The 14,977-nt window shown below is 40.2% G+C and overlaps 1 protein-coding gene across 2 annotated transcripts in view; it reads right to left on the bottom strand.

The window, feature by feature from the left end:
* Positions 1–438: 438 nt before the first annotated feature.
* pvalb7 (parvalbumin 7) overlaps positions 439–14,977 on the bottom strand; it is a 31,322-nt gene continuing 16,783 nt past the window's right edge. The window contains exons 1-5 of one of the 2 annotated variants that reach the window (XM_053491982.1): positions 5,249–5,345; positions 2,046–2,111; positions 1,517–1,649; positions 1,305–1,414; positions 439–854 (exon numbers count right to left, since the gene is read on the bottom strand). In XM_053491982.1, coding sequence (XP_053347957.1) covers positions 829–854; positions 1,305–1,414; positions 1,517–1,649; positions 2,046–2,106 — 330 coding nt within the window. In that variant the 5' untranslated portion in view covers positions 2,107–2,111; positions 5,249–5,345 and the 3' untranslated portion in view covers positions 439–828. Of the gene's footprint in view, positions 855–1,304; positions 1,415–1,516; positions 1,650–2,045; positions 2,112–5,248; positions 5,346–14,977 lie in introns of those variants that run through there. The other variant, XM_053491984.1, reaches the window with a different exon arrangement.

Raw genomic sequence — 14,977 nt, 5'->3', positions numbered from 1 at the left:
TCCTTTTCTGACCTGTCTTTAACGCAGAATCTAGGTCTAATTTAAATGACATACTTGCTAGGCTAATTCCAGCTCTACCTTACTAACTTAGCTTCTATAACTGTACATCCTAGTTCATTGTAAGTTAGTGGTGAAGTGCTAAGCTAGCTTATATTAGCTAGGTTATGTTTCATTTCATTCAAATTTTGTTTTATCAACTGAAAAAATTAATCTTTTACTCGCTATGTTCATCTTCATTCATTAGATTAGTCATGACTTGCTAGCTAGGTTAGCTATCGAGTATTGAATTATTATAATCCTAGCATACGGCCCGCCTTCAAACTGCAGACCACGCCTTCAATCTTAGAGTCTCATGCTGATGTAGAACCTGGTAGTTAAGCAAAGCAAAGAGATAAAGAAAGGCAAATGCTTGAGTCATGAAAAAGAAGAGGTCGAGATGTTTTAGTTCAAGGCAAGACTTTTATCACTTTATTTCTCTCGTCAGTTTTATCTTTCTCTCGTTTTTGCTTCACGACTCAGTCGTGTTTCTCAGTCGCTTTGTCGTCTTTTTGCGTAACGTTGGTTTACCGGCTCTATCCGTGGGAGCGGGGGATGGGGAAGGGGCTGGGGCGTGGAGGGGTTGTCATTGATGGAGAAAAGAAATAGAATGGAGGAGAGAGGAACAGGAAGAGAGGTGTGTTTAAAAAAAAAAGAAAAAAAAGGAAGCTGGATTCCCGGAAGGTGATGTTGACATTTTCTGTATAAAAAAATGATGTAAATAAATAGAAGGACGGAGGGACAGAGTGAGGGACAGGAGAAGGCGGTGGGGGTTGCCAGGTGTTTTCCTGTTTACTGGTGCACGATGGCTTCAAACTCTGAAATAGAACAAAGTGGACACAGCGGTGAAAAATGAAATAAATTTGTTTTTCTTTTCTTTATGATACATTTCTGACTGTCCTGTTAATACCTGTCTCTTCCTGTCTCTCTGTCTTTCTCCCTGATTTGTCTCTCTTTCTCTCTCTGTCTCTTTGTCTACTTATTGTCTGTCTGTCTTTCTTTTTTGTTTGCCCCTCTCTTTGTATTTCTCTTTCCCTTTTTGCCAAAGTGAGTCTCTCTTTGTCTCTCCCTCTGTCTGTCTTTCTGTGTGCCCACTGTCTGGTTTTCTGTCTCTGTCTGTCTGTTCCTCTGTCTGTTTCTCTCTCTGATTGTTTGTTTGTCTCTCTGTCTGTTTTTGTATGTGTTGCCTGTCTCCCTCTCCTTCTCCTTATCTCTCTTAGTCTACCTCCTTGTCTATCTGTCTGTTTCTCTGTCTGTCTGTCTCTCACCGTCAATGCCGATCTTGCCGTCTCCGTCCTTGTCTGCAGCGGTGAGGAAGGCTTTGGTCTCCTTATCAGTCAGGTCTCTGCCGTCCTTGGAAAAGCCCTTCAGCACAAACCTGATGAACACAACCACAGCATTTGTTGTTACTGTACAATAACCTCCCTGTATACATGTGTGTGTGTGAGTGTGTATTTGTTTGTTTTCATGTGTGTCTCACTTGAGCTCATCTTCCTCAATAAAGCCGCTGGCATCGACGTCCAGGACTTTGAAGACCTTCTTGACGTTCTCTGCAGACATGGCCTTCAGACCAACAAGCTCGAAGAACTTCTTATGGTCAAAGGAGTCAGCGGCTAGATAACCACACACACACACACACACACACACACACACACACACATGCAGAATCAAAATTTTTACCAAAATGCAACTTGTGCAATGTTAAATCACATTGTTGCTAGGCAACAGGGGCATTATAGAAGCTAGCTAGCAAGTAGGTAGAGCTACTAGCAAGAAGCTGTGATGTTATATTTATTTATTTATATGTAGAAGCACATTGAAACAATAAACTGTTGAAAATATCAACATTTCACTAGAATGTCTCATACTGTAATGGACCTAGTGTAGCACCTGGTGGAATACACACATTATTACAGAAATCAGAATTTCTAGCCAAATCTAGGTGATGTACAAACGTAGCAGAGTTTCTGCTTACACACTCGGCTTTTTTGAACATGCTAAGCACAAACCTTTGAATGTGTCCAGGGCCTTCTTGATGTCATCAGCTTTGAGTAAGTCTTGCATTGACATTTTGGCTGTCGAGAAAAAAGAGAAAAAAAAGTTTTGCATGATAAGATACCAAAACGTCCTTCTATAGACACGTTTCATTCTAAAAGTGTACCTTCATGTAACTCGAGGGGAAAGCTCTGCACCACAGTGGCTTAAGAGCAGTTGACTAAAAAGAGTCCGCTGATTATTATACTCCTATCTCACCAATGCGGTTCGACTCACGCTTAGATGCGGTGTTGCGCCGCGATTTCCCGCAGACGTTCCGCTGACATTCCGCAAAGTCCCCTTCCGCGGCGACAGCCAAAAACAATTAAACATGTTAAACGTTAAATTTTTTGTGCGGAAAGATGGAAACGTAATCACATCGCAAATACTCGCGGTGAAATACGATAAACCGTATGTACGGCCACCGCGTAAAACCGCACAGGTGAGATAGGGGTATTAGTGAAACCAGTCACTTTGATTTTGTGGTAAAGACACTTTACCACACACCTCACTGCATTTATACATCCACTCTGCATTGGCTGATCTGAAAAATGATCTGGGAACTGTGTGGTGGAGTGGGTGTGGCTTCCTATCCCAATAATGATGCCTTTGTGCTTAAACCTCCATCAGTTAAGCGATTCAGGGAACTAAACAAGATGGAGTTAAGAATCATTAGTGTTTCACCCTACAACTGGACACAAAGTCTGTACTTACATAAAGATAGAGATACCCTGGGACAAATATTACTCAAGTCCTCAGTTTACAAGTCAACTAGAGTAAAACGCCTTAAAATTTACTAAAACATCAAAATGATTAAACTTGTTTAAGCTTACAAATCCTTTTCTTTACATTTAATCTGTCTCTCTCTCTCTTACCGATTGTGAATGTGCTGTTTTAGTTGCTGACTAAAACCATCTCTGTATTTGATTTCGAAGTACGTGTAATGTCCCTAGGCATATCACAAAGGAGTGGGGTTGTGTAAAGCAACGCTGTGCAGAAACCTAGCGAAGTAAAAGTACAGGTGTTAAGTGTACAATGTAGTGAAGTAAAAGTAGCTACTTAAAACTACTAAGGTCAAGTACAGATTCATGGACATTACAGGAGAATACACTAACTCTATGTGTGTGTGTGTGTGTGTGTGTGTGTGTGCGCAAGTGGTTTGCTGTTCCATGTTTTGGGATCGCACCAAGATTCCTGAGAGTATCTGATCCAGTGCACCCACACTTAAAATGTCACCGAGCTTTATAGCTGGTTATCACACACACACACACACACACACACACACACACACAAGTACAAATTGGACAGGATAGAATTTCATAAGAGGTTAACCACATTCTGGGGCACCCCTTAAACCCAACACTCGGGAACACTTGCACACACACACACACATACTAAAGTAGATGTGCTCGTTCTAAAACGCTTTTCTGCTCACCATGATTACAAACACAAATGGTTAAGTTTTAAAAAAAAAAGATAAAATAAATATTTTCCCCATTCTGCACTGTTGTGTGAAAACCCCAGGAGATCATCAGCAAGTTCTGCAATCTTCATTCGCCCCTTATACAGTATATCACCAACATCCAAGCCACGCTCAAAGTCAGGGAAAGAATATTTCCAAGCAGTAACTTAAAGTAACTTGAACGCAAAAGCAAACATCACACGGTGGTGATTTGTTTAATGGGATCTTGCACCATGAACTTACAGCACCATGCAAAGATTTTATAACTTTAAACCGGAAAACTCTCAGGATTAGGAAGACCGAGATCCAATGCATCGCGATCATGCAGCCAAATAAAGCGCCTTGATTGACGTCGAGCTGCACAACCTGATTGTCACACATTTTCTGTAAAAATTTTTTTTTATATATATATTTTTTAACATTTTATGGTAACTTCATATTCAACTGATTCCATATGCAACTCTATCCAGGAACTCGGCATTGGGATTGAAGACCCCCGCCTGCCCTTTTCCTCCCATGAGAGTCTACATGGCGTATTGGGTGTCCTTCAGGAGGCCAAGTCGCATACTGTTATCAAAGGCGTCGTGTCTTCGAAATGACTCGTTTTTCTCGGCTGCAGGCGACGACATGCGCAACGCGGCTCTGTAAACTGAGGCCAGCGATTTACGCAGCTGCGCAAATCCATCAAGATCAGTCTGACGAGACTATACATGTATACTGTACTTCCATGCATACAAATCGAGCAAAAGTGACTGTGTTCTATTACAGTACACACGCTATAGGCAAAACTTTATGCACCCGTGACCCTCATTGTATTTGTACAACCTGTTCTTGATTTATTCCCCTTTTTTCCTGTTATTATAAGCTCTACTCTTCTCATGCTCTACACAAGATTTTGACGTGTCACTGTAAGGATTTGTGTTCATTCAGCTTAAAAAGCATTAGTGAGGTCAGTAGAGCTGGTGCTGGGATGTCGAGGAGGCTCCAGCTTCAGGAGGGTTGAGTTCAGAATGGGTTTTTGTGCAGGACTTCTTTAACAAAGCTTCCAATTCAAGGCATGGTCCTGAGCAGCATCCTATTAGTTTTCTGCCTTGCATAAAATTTATAGATTAAAAAATAAAAATGAAAATTAGGCATCCAAGCTATTTTTAATCCCAAATGACTCAGTTCCTCTTCTTAAACAGCTGAAAATTTTGCTTGTCATTAACACGTCCAGGTATAATATTTAGTACTTTCATGCATCCAGCTACTCCAGATGAACACAGGTAACTTAGCTACATTTCTTTCTTCTGGTAGCTAGTTGAAATAAGCATTAAATTCGAGAAGGACAGTCAGTTGTTAGTTAATGTTAATCACTTTGGAACATCGAAACTTAACAATACCAACCTAACAAGTTAGCTAGCTAAGAAAATTTTGCGATATAAATCGGAAACCTAGCTATTTTTTGAAAAGTTACTAATATGTCACATTTAACTTACTGGTTACTATTTGAAATTTCGAAAGCAACTGTTCATATTAAATTTCTAAATTCCACACGAAATTGACATGACGGTACGACGTTGTATGTAAAGTTGCACCATAAACTTAATAAAGAAATCTTTTTTAGATCCAACCTTTCTCATTGATAAACCTTTAACCTGTCAAGTGGATTTATTGCCCATTAAAACACTACCAAGCACCTTGTTACATTAAAAGTTGTTGCACCTCCTGGCTTACCTGTATGAAGGAAGGGACACAGGAATGAAGAAGAAGGAGATGGATTAAAGGAGAGTGAGAGAAGAAGAGAGAGGGGGACGAAGGTGAGAAACAGAGATCGGTGTAGAGTCTTATATATACTGAGGCTATTTCAGGAAAAGTTGGATTGAAGCGTAACGTAGGAGGAATGGTGTGTGTGTGTGTGTGGGTGTGTATGTGCTTGTGGGATTAGATCTCTGCCTGCGATTTGAACTATTAATAATCAGCTACTGCTTGACCTCTTTCTGTAACCGTCTCAGATGTTTCTTCTGCTTTTGCACAGGTTTCATTTAATCGTTTAAAAAAAAAAAGTTTAAGATTCCTTACAATCCAAGTGGGTTTGCATTGATGGAAATCAGCTTGGACAAATACGACTAAACGAGTGACGGAGAGTAAAGGAATTAATGTTAGATGTCATCATCATCATCATTATCATTAGGTCACAAAAAAAAACCTAAAGGGCACAAGGCAAGCATGCATCCTGGATGGGACGACACTATATCATATATCGTGTAACACACAAGCACATGTTAGGGAAATTTACCAGTAACCAGTCCTAATCTACTTAATGTTTTAACTGGAGAACCTGGAGGAAACCTGCATTCCATACAGAAAACATGATTGAGCTGAAATGCGACCGTTTGAATGAACAATGAATCATATGTGTCAGGAGTATAATTACCAAAAACAAAAAGTTCAAAAGCTCAAGTTTGAGCCAGATAGATTGAAGTTGATTTGGATTCCGCACCTAGCGTAAATGTTTAGCGTGAATGCAACCAAGAGAATGCGATGATGTATATAGTGTAAGTGTGACGTTAACACTATATCATGTCTCTCATGCGGATACTTAACACTTCTGTTGACAGCCTGGAAGGATGACTTACGCAAACACCCACCCACACACACACACACACACACACACACACACACAGCCTATGTATATCCTAGCATGTTCTTCTTCTTCTTTTTCTTCTTTTCTCACCTGCTCTTGTTAGCCAGTCGCTGCAGTGGGTTGTCCGATCTGCATATTTGATTGACATGACACAGGTTTTGCCCCAGATGCACTTCCTGAAACAATTTTTATTCCACATTTTATTCAGGGTTGGGGTCGGCACTAAGTGTGCACCGACTTTCCCCGTCTGGAAATTGAAGTCGGAGATTCCACCGGTGTATTATCGTGACTGTATGTGTTTAAATGATTTACGCTTATTAAGGAAGTGGTTTAGAAATTTGACCTGTGTGATTAAATCTATTATAAAATTTTATCCATGTTTTGCCTGTTGAGTCGATTCACTAAATCAAAAAGATCATCGATTCAAAATCAATCCACACTTTTAGAATAATTTCAGCAAACATAAAAAAATATTCCTTGAAAATATTCTGCAAAATATTTTACAGAAAATAAAAACTGCTTGCATTTTTCGTAAGATTATCGTGTTATCTTCTTCTTTTGACTTTATTAGCAGTTGGTGCAATACCGCTACCTGCTGGACTGGACCATGGAGCAGAATATTGGCTGGAAAATAAGATGATCACTTTGTACAGTGCATATCATTTAAATGTGTAAATCAACAACACAAGTTACAGAGCGTTTCAGTTTTGATGAGATACTTTGAAATTCTGTAAGGAATATAGCTAATTGAGTAAAATCGGAGAGGAAACGTTAGTGCTGTTGAATCAAATTCGATTTTGAAAATTACAATAACGAAAACTAATTTAATCGAATTCATTCAATAGGTGGGAAATCTATGATTTTCCATTTATTGAATTAGCCTAACTTTAATGTTTTTAATATTAAATGTTTTAAGGTGGACCGACCACTACAGAAATTACAATATTTACTAATAAAAAGTACAAAAATGTATCTGTTGTGGCTCAGAGGTGGAAACTTTTCCAATTCGTTTGAACCAGGTTTTAGATTGCAAAAGCACAGTTTATCACAGAGAGGCAAACGCCTTAAAAATGGCACCCCACCCCCCAAATATATACACTATATTGCCAAAAGTATTTGCTCGCCTGCCTTTACATGCATATGAACTTGAGTAAAATCTAATTCTTGATCCATAAAGTTAAATATGATGTGGACCCCGCCCCGTCAAATCTTAATGGAAATTTTTGACCGTTCTTCCAGAAGCGCATTTGTGAGGTCAGACACTGATGTTGGACGAGAAGGCCTGACTCACAGTCTCTGCTCTAATTCATCCCAAAGGTGTTCTATTGAGTTGAGGTCAGGAGGTCAGGTGCAGGCCAGTCGAGTTCTTCCACACCAAACTTGCTTAAGCCTGTCCTTATGGACCTTGCTTTGTGCCCTGGTGCACAGTCATGTTGGAATAGGAAAGGGCCTTCCGCAAATTGTTCCCACAAAGTTGGGAGCATGAAATTGTCCAAAAAGTTTAGACATGCTGAAGCATTAAGAATTCCCTTAACTAAAATTAAGAGGCCCAGCGCCGCTCCTGAAAAACAACCCCACATCATAAACCCCCTCCACCAAACTTTACACTTGGCACAATGCAGTCAGACAAGTACTGGTCTACTGGTAACTGAGACTCATCTATCAGATTGTCAGACAGGGAAGCGGGATTCATCACTCCAGAGAACTCGTCTCTACTGCTTTAGAGTTCAGTGGCGGTGTGCTTTACATCACTGCATCAGATGCTTTGCATTGCGCTTGGTGATGTAAGCCTTGGATGCAGCTGCTCAGCCATGGAAGCCCATCCCATGATGTTCTTTACGCACTGTTCTTGTGCTAATTTAAAGGCCACATGAAGTTTCAAGGTCTGTAGCTATCAACTCTGCAGAACGTTTGTGACCCGTGCATTATACGTCTCAGCATCCATTGACCCGCTCTGTGATTTTATGTGGCCTAGAATTTCATGGCTGAGTTGCTGTCATTCCCAATCACGTCCACTTGTTAATGGTGTTATAACACCATTAACAGTTGACGGTGGAAAATTAAGAAGAAATTTTATGACTGGACTTTTATTAGACAGGTGACAGACTATCACTGTACCACACTGGAATTCACTGAGCTCCTGAGAGCAACACATTCTTTCACAAATGTTTTAAAAAGCAGTCTGCATACCTACAGTAGGTGCTTGATTTTATACCCCTATAACCATGGAAGTGATGGAATATTATTTGAAACCTAAATTTAATGATTTGAATGGGTGATTAAATACTTTTGGTGACCAGATCCTTCGGTAAAGATCTGCAAACTTTTGGAATAGAAAAATAGAGATTGCTTGTTAAAAGACATAAAAGTGAGAGGAAAGAAAAGGAGCAGGTGTGCAGAGGATGTGTAGAGAAATTATTTCAGACAGAATTCATCCACTGGTTCACAGAGACCTGATTGAATCTCTGAGGTGTGATGAGAGGAGTGCTGAGAAAGGCACGGAGAGTTATCTGACCGAACTACTTTAAAGCAGCTGTTTAACGTTTTCAATCCACAAGGCCAAAGAAAGAAAGAGAAAGAGAGAGAGAGGGAGAGATGAGAGATTGAAGCTCACCGTGGACTCACTTAGCACTAAATAGAATGATTTTTGCCTGACTGTAACAAACCACCCGGCGGAAACGAGCATTAGAATATTATAGTTGCAACAAGGTTGAGATGATGTTTACTTTGTAGTTGAATAACTTAAGTTAGAATAACTTTGACAAAATTATGATGAGATAATGTTAAATAACCTACCCAAACAAAACGTTGCAAATACAACCTCAAAACATCAAAGTTGTAACCTTTATTGGGAGCATTTACATGGACTATCATCCATTCATCCAACGTCTGAGCAAATCCATGGTTTCATACGTTTTTTACAAGGTTTAGAATTTCAATCAGAGATTGGGATGGACACATTAGCTTCTCGCACATAGTGTGTGTATCTCATGACATTGTGTTGTTACCTCTCTGTTTTAATTTCTTTCTGGAATATTACCACGAGGGGCGTCTTAGCTCCAAATTGCTCTACTGTAATATGGTGTTTGCACAGAGGTCTTCAGATTAAGGCCTGGACGACTCCAATACTACAATCCTCATGATGCCATGAGTATGGCAGTGAAGCGCACCAGTCCCACCTCGAGCAAATCCCCCTCCACAACCTGATGCTGCCACCTGGTTCTTCTCCTGGCAAGTCTCCCCCATTTTCCTAAAGACATAACAACTGTCCTTTTGGCCAAACAGACCAGAGGACATTTCTCCAAAAAGTAAGATGTCTCTTATGAGCAGCTGCAAACCGTAGTCTGGCTTTTTTGGCAGTTTTGGAGCAGTGGCTCCTTCCCTTCTGAGCAGGCTTTCAGGTCTCGTTTAACCATGGATATAGATACTTTTTTTTTTACAAAGTATATATGGCAAAGTTTATACTTGTGTAATATTGTTTGTACAGATGAATGTGGTAATTTCAGGCATTTGTAATTTGTTTCCATGGATGAACCAGACTTGTGGTCTCACAGGTCTCCTTGATCTCAAACAAAGAGGAAATGAGTTTAAAGGTAGGCCTTAAACTCCATCCAGAGGTACACCTTTAATTGACTCAGATGATGTCATTTAGCCTATTAGAAACTTCATGACAGAATTTTCTGAAAACTTTAGTTCCAGTAGAATTGTGATGTAGTGACCTACAGTATAAGTGAAATAATCTATCTGTAAACAGTTACCTGTGCATGAAGTAGATGCCATAACCGACTCCTATTCTATTTAAAATTGACTATAATTTAATTCTTTTATGTTTGTCGCACCCACTTCGGAGCTTCTAAGCAACGGCGACTGGCTAAATTCCCCTCCATCAGTCGGTCGCTCAGACCTACCAGTGTGAAATCGAATGGCGTTCACTTGATATGAGAAAGTAACAGAACGACCTTTAAGATGGTGTCCAAAGTGAAATAGCAAGGGCAAGATGATGAGGGTGTTTTAAAAAGGGAATTAGTTTCAGGTTTTTAATCTGTGCTCTCTCTCTCTCTCTCTCTCTCTCTCTCTGTTCATCTTTCCATGTGTCGGTCTCTCACTGTCTTAACCTTCTGCTCTCTGTGGTTACTCTGTGTACTATTTCTCTAACTGCTATTGCATTACGTTGCCTCAGCACTTATTGCTCTCCACACACACACACACACACACACACACATGGGTGTACAGAAAGAGAGACAGAAATAGATTCGCAAAGCAGACAACTACCAGCAAATAAATAAGGATATGTAATTTGAGGGACAGCTAGAGGACATGACAAAGTCACATGCACGCACGCACACACACACACACACGCACACACACACACACAGGACAGTCTGTCTGTGGGGCTATGATTAGCTTTGCTAATAATCATTATTATGAAACACAAACCTAAAACCTATAAAAACACAGCTGCATAGCTAACCCTTTCAGGATGAACGGTGATCTCTGCCAGCTGTGTAACATCAGATACAGCGCCAGACTGATAACATCATTCCTAGCTAAGGGCTAATCACTTAACTGATTAATGCCACAGTTAAAGAGCTTGCTAATGTAAATAATTTATGGTTGTTTAGAAAAAATGATGACATGCTAATACACAAATCAATAGCTATTTGTTTGCGCTATATTGAGAGAGAGAAAAAAAAAAACTACAGCTGTTGCAAATGTTTTGCTCCACCCGAGAATCATTAAAAACACCTCCACTATTGATCGTTTAGGGAGAGCAAGACAAAGCTAGCTTTCCGCAGGAGGCCCACTTAATGTGCCGCTAATGTGGGGAAGGTTTTCTTTCATAGCGTGAAACCTAAAACCCTAAAGAACCCTGAGGTGTGAACAAAAAAAATCAATAGTTTATTTTGGACTAGAATTATTTAGAGAAATTCATTTATACAATTGTAACATTAGCTTAAGTGAGTGAGAGAAGAGAAAGTGTTAGCTAGACTGCCAGATTTAAGGTTTTACAGTACTATGTGCACAGCTAGCTAGCTAAAAACGAGATAACAGCACTTCCTGGATTTTCATAGCTTGCTAGGATTGCGTGATGTTAATTTTGTTAAAAAGTTTATATTTTAGTGACCGAATGTCCCCACAAGGATATGAACTTTTGTAATAATAATAATAATAATAATAATAATAAAACTTAAATAACCAAACAAACTAAAACCTAACCTTTCCTTTTAGTTACTGAGTTTAGGATAAGTGGATACATTTACATGTAGAATCTGCCCTAAATCGTTCATTAACAGTGATGTCAGTGTAAAGTCCTCACAATGTAAATTATACAACAGTGAAGTCAATGCTTTCAGCTTTAATTAAAGGGGTTTGATAAAAGTTTTGAATTAACCATTCTGTAATTACAGCCATTTGCTCACACACACACCCACACCTTTTTTTGGTGGCTCATAAATAATGGAACACATGGCTGACAAACAGCTGCACGGCCAGTTGGACCCCATTTCCTCATGCGTAATAAGGCAGACAAAAGGCCTAGAGGTGGTTCTGAGTATTACATTTGCATTTGCTAGCTGTTCACTTGAACTTTAAGGCACAAAGAGGGATAGTATAAACAGTGAACCTGGAATATAGTGAATATAACATGGAACAGTGCGATGATTCTTTGATAGTTCAGGTTTATTATTATTTTTTTTATATATATCTGTCAATCAAAAACAAAATTAAAGGGCATATTAGTACATTACTGTTGGTCTTAGTCATTCTGAATTCCCATGCTCTCCACACTGACTGTGAAGTTTGTCACTGGAACACGAGTACAATGTTGAGTCACATTTAATTTGAAGAGAAGATCATGCTCCACTTTTAGCAGTCCAGGTGGATGCTTGGAGCTTGATCAAAGGCCCAGAGGCATGCAGTCATGGAGTGCAGGTGTGTTGGAATTCTTTACAGAAGGCACAAGATCAATTGATGATTCCTGAAGAAAGAAAATTCATTGTTCAAATCTGAGACGAAATCCAGACTCTGCATGTTCTGAGGACGGGAACATCCCTGTGTGTTGTGTATGCAAGATGTCCATTTTGGGAGTGTAATAATCCCTGCTATGCACCGTCTCAGAGAAGTCCCTGTTATGCATGCAGAGCCTCAGCCATGAAAGATTCTGATTTGCACGCATGCTGAGTCTCCATCTGGGGGCAATATTGTTCCTAATATGCATGTTAGGTCTTAATCTAGACTCCGTAGAGTTTTTTAAATAAATATTTGTAACTGATTTAAACATATTCCTACTGTCAGTTGTGACTGAAATATAAATGTAAGTAGATGTATTCTAATGGAGGAAGGAGGCGGGGTTTCTAGAGTGTCTCAGTTAATATGAGTTTAAAACATCATTTTTCAAAGAAGGAAATGCTCACGTTTGTGTATTTTCAAGTTAGTCCTAGTGTACTTTTACAGGAAAACACTATGCTCCTGTGCATTCTGCATCATGACTGGCCTTGGACCATCTCAGGGAATGTTTGGTATTTCCATCCTACCCCTTAGCTTGGCTCTGCCATGCATTTGTGTACCACCAGGGGGCATAATGTCACAGCCAGTTCTACACCTGAGATAAGAAAATATTTCAGACATAAATTGTTCATAAACAATGTTTCTGTTTCCTCAAATCTTGTTGATCAGCCAAAGTATGATTGGCATGCAAATTACAAACAAAGACAGTGCAGGACAAAATAAACACACACACATTAAACAGACTAAAAAAGTGTGTAGGACAATATAACACACACACACACACACATTATAATATACACACAGACAGACAGACAGACAGACAGACAGAAACACACACACACACACACACACACACACACACATATATGAAATGTAATCATGGCCTTCTGTCCTACAGTCACTCCTGATAATGGTGTGTAATGTTCACTTTCGCTTCCCCAGTCACAGGGTTGCCAGATTGGGTGAACATGTACATTTACAGGACATAACCTGCACTAGTAGCACCTGCACACTATAATCTACTACACTTACAATAAAACAATAAAGTTATGTTTAACAAATGAAAGTGATATATAAATGTTTATGTAATGGTGAAGATTTTCTTTAGGATACGTTAATGTAAGATGTATGGAAGGTGTCTCCACTGTCAGTGTTTGGCAGGAATTTTCCTTTGACGCTGCGCATCATGTTAATGGGAAATCCATCAAGCGACTGCACTGTAGAAACTACAACATGATTAATGTTGAATGCATTAATATCATATTGTTGGCCCAATTTCTTACAGTGGTATTTGTTGAGACAACAGGTAACAAACACTGTGTTCTTTGTAAACTTTGGAGACACAGACTGAATGAACTAAAACATTTACATTTACATTTACATTTAGGCATTTGGCAGACGCTCTTATCCAGAGCGACTTACAAAAAGTGCTTTAATGTTTACAACATTGGATACATACTTACACTGGGTTAACTAAGTTAATAACTAAGTACCATTAGTCCAACACAACTGAGTTTTTTTTTTTTTTTTTTTTTTTTGGGGGGGAGGGGGGTTAGTCCAAGTACTGGAGAAACAGATGAGTCTTGAGTCGTCGTTTAAAGATAGTCAAAGTCTCTGATGTACGGACATCTAGAGGAAGTTCATTCCACCATCTAGGTGCCAGAACAGAAAAGAGCCTGGATGAATGCCGCCCTCGATCCCTGAGAGATGGTGGGATGAGGCGAGCAGTGCTGGAGGATCGGAGGCAACGTGGTGCAGTGCGTGGTGTAATTAGCGCAGAGAGGTAAGTGGGTGCTGGGCCATTTTTGGCTTTGTAGGCAAGCATCAGTGTTTTGAATTTGATGCGGGCAGCTACAGGAAGCCAGTGCAGGGAGCGGAGGAGTGGGGTGGTGTGGGAGAACTTGGGAAGGTTAAAAACGAGTCGTGCTGCTGCATTCTGGATCAGTTGCAGAGGACGAATCGTGGACAGAGGCAGGCCTGCCAGGAGTGAGTTGCAGTAGTCCAGTCTTGAAATAACAAGGGACTGAACAAGCACCTGAGTAGCCTGTGAAGAAAGAAATGGGCGAATTCTTCTGATATTGTAAAGAAGAAATCGACAAGAGCGAGTAAGGTTAGCGATGTGTGGGGAAAATGACAGATGATTGTCCACGGTTACCCCAAGATTGCGGGCGGTGGTTGAGGGAGTGATTTGGTTGTTGTCCATGGATATCACAAGGTCTTGACCTGGAGATGAGTCACAAGGGATAAACAACAGTTCGGTTTTACTGAGATTGAGCTTCAGCTGATGAGCAGCCATCCAAAATGAGATGTCTGCCAGACATGCTGAGATCCGGGTGGAAACCTGAGTGTCAGAGGGAGGAAAGGAGAGGACAAGTTGTGTGTCGTCTGCATAACAGTGGTATGAGAATCCATGCGATGATATGACCTTACCAAGAGACCGGGTATAGAGGGAGAACAGAAGAGGACCAAGTACTGAGCCCTGCGGGACACCAGTAGAGAGTCTACGTGGGGCAGATGTAGATCCCCTCCATGTTACCTCATATGACCTATCTTTAAGGTAAGAAGCAAACCATTGCCACGCTGTTCCACAAATTCCAAGGCTTGTAAGAATAGATAATAGAATCTTGTGGTTCACGGTGTCAAATGCAGCTGACAGGTCCAGCTCACGCCGAGCCGAGCCAACAATTTACCTTCCCTGAGATGTAATTACATAGTTTATAAGTGAATTTATTAAATCGACCGCTGGAGGAGAATGTAATCTCCTGCAGTACTTAGATTTTTGCCTGACGTTTAATCTGCACCATCAGTGAAAT

The sequence above is a fragment of the Clarias gariepinus genome, chromosome 3 (assembly GCF_024256425.1).
Source record: "Clarias gariepinus isolate MV-2021 ecotype Netherlands chromosome 3, CGAR_prim_01v2, whole genome shotgun sequence".
Lineage (NCBI taxonomy): Eukaryota > Metazoa > Chordata > Actinopteri > Siluriformes > Clariidae > Clarias > Clarias gariepinus.
Note: the sequence above shows the minus strand (reverse complement) of the source record. Positions and strands in the feature narration are given on the sequence as shown.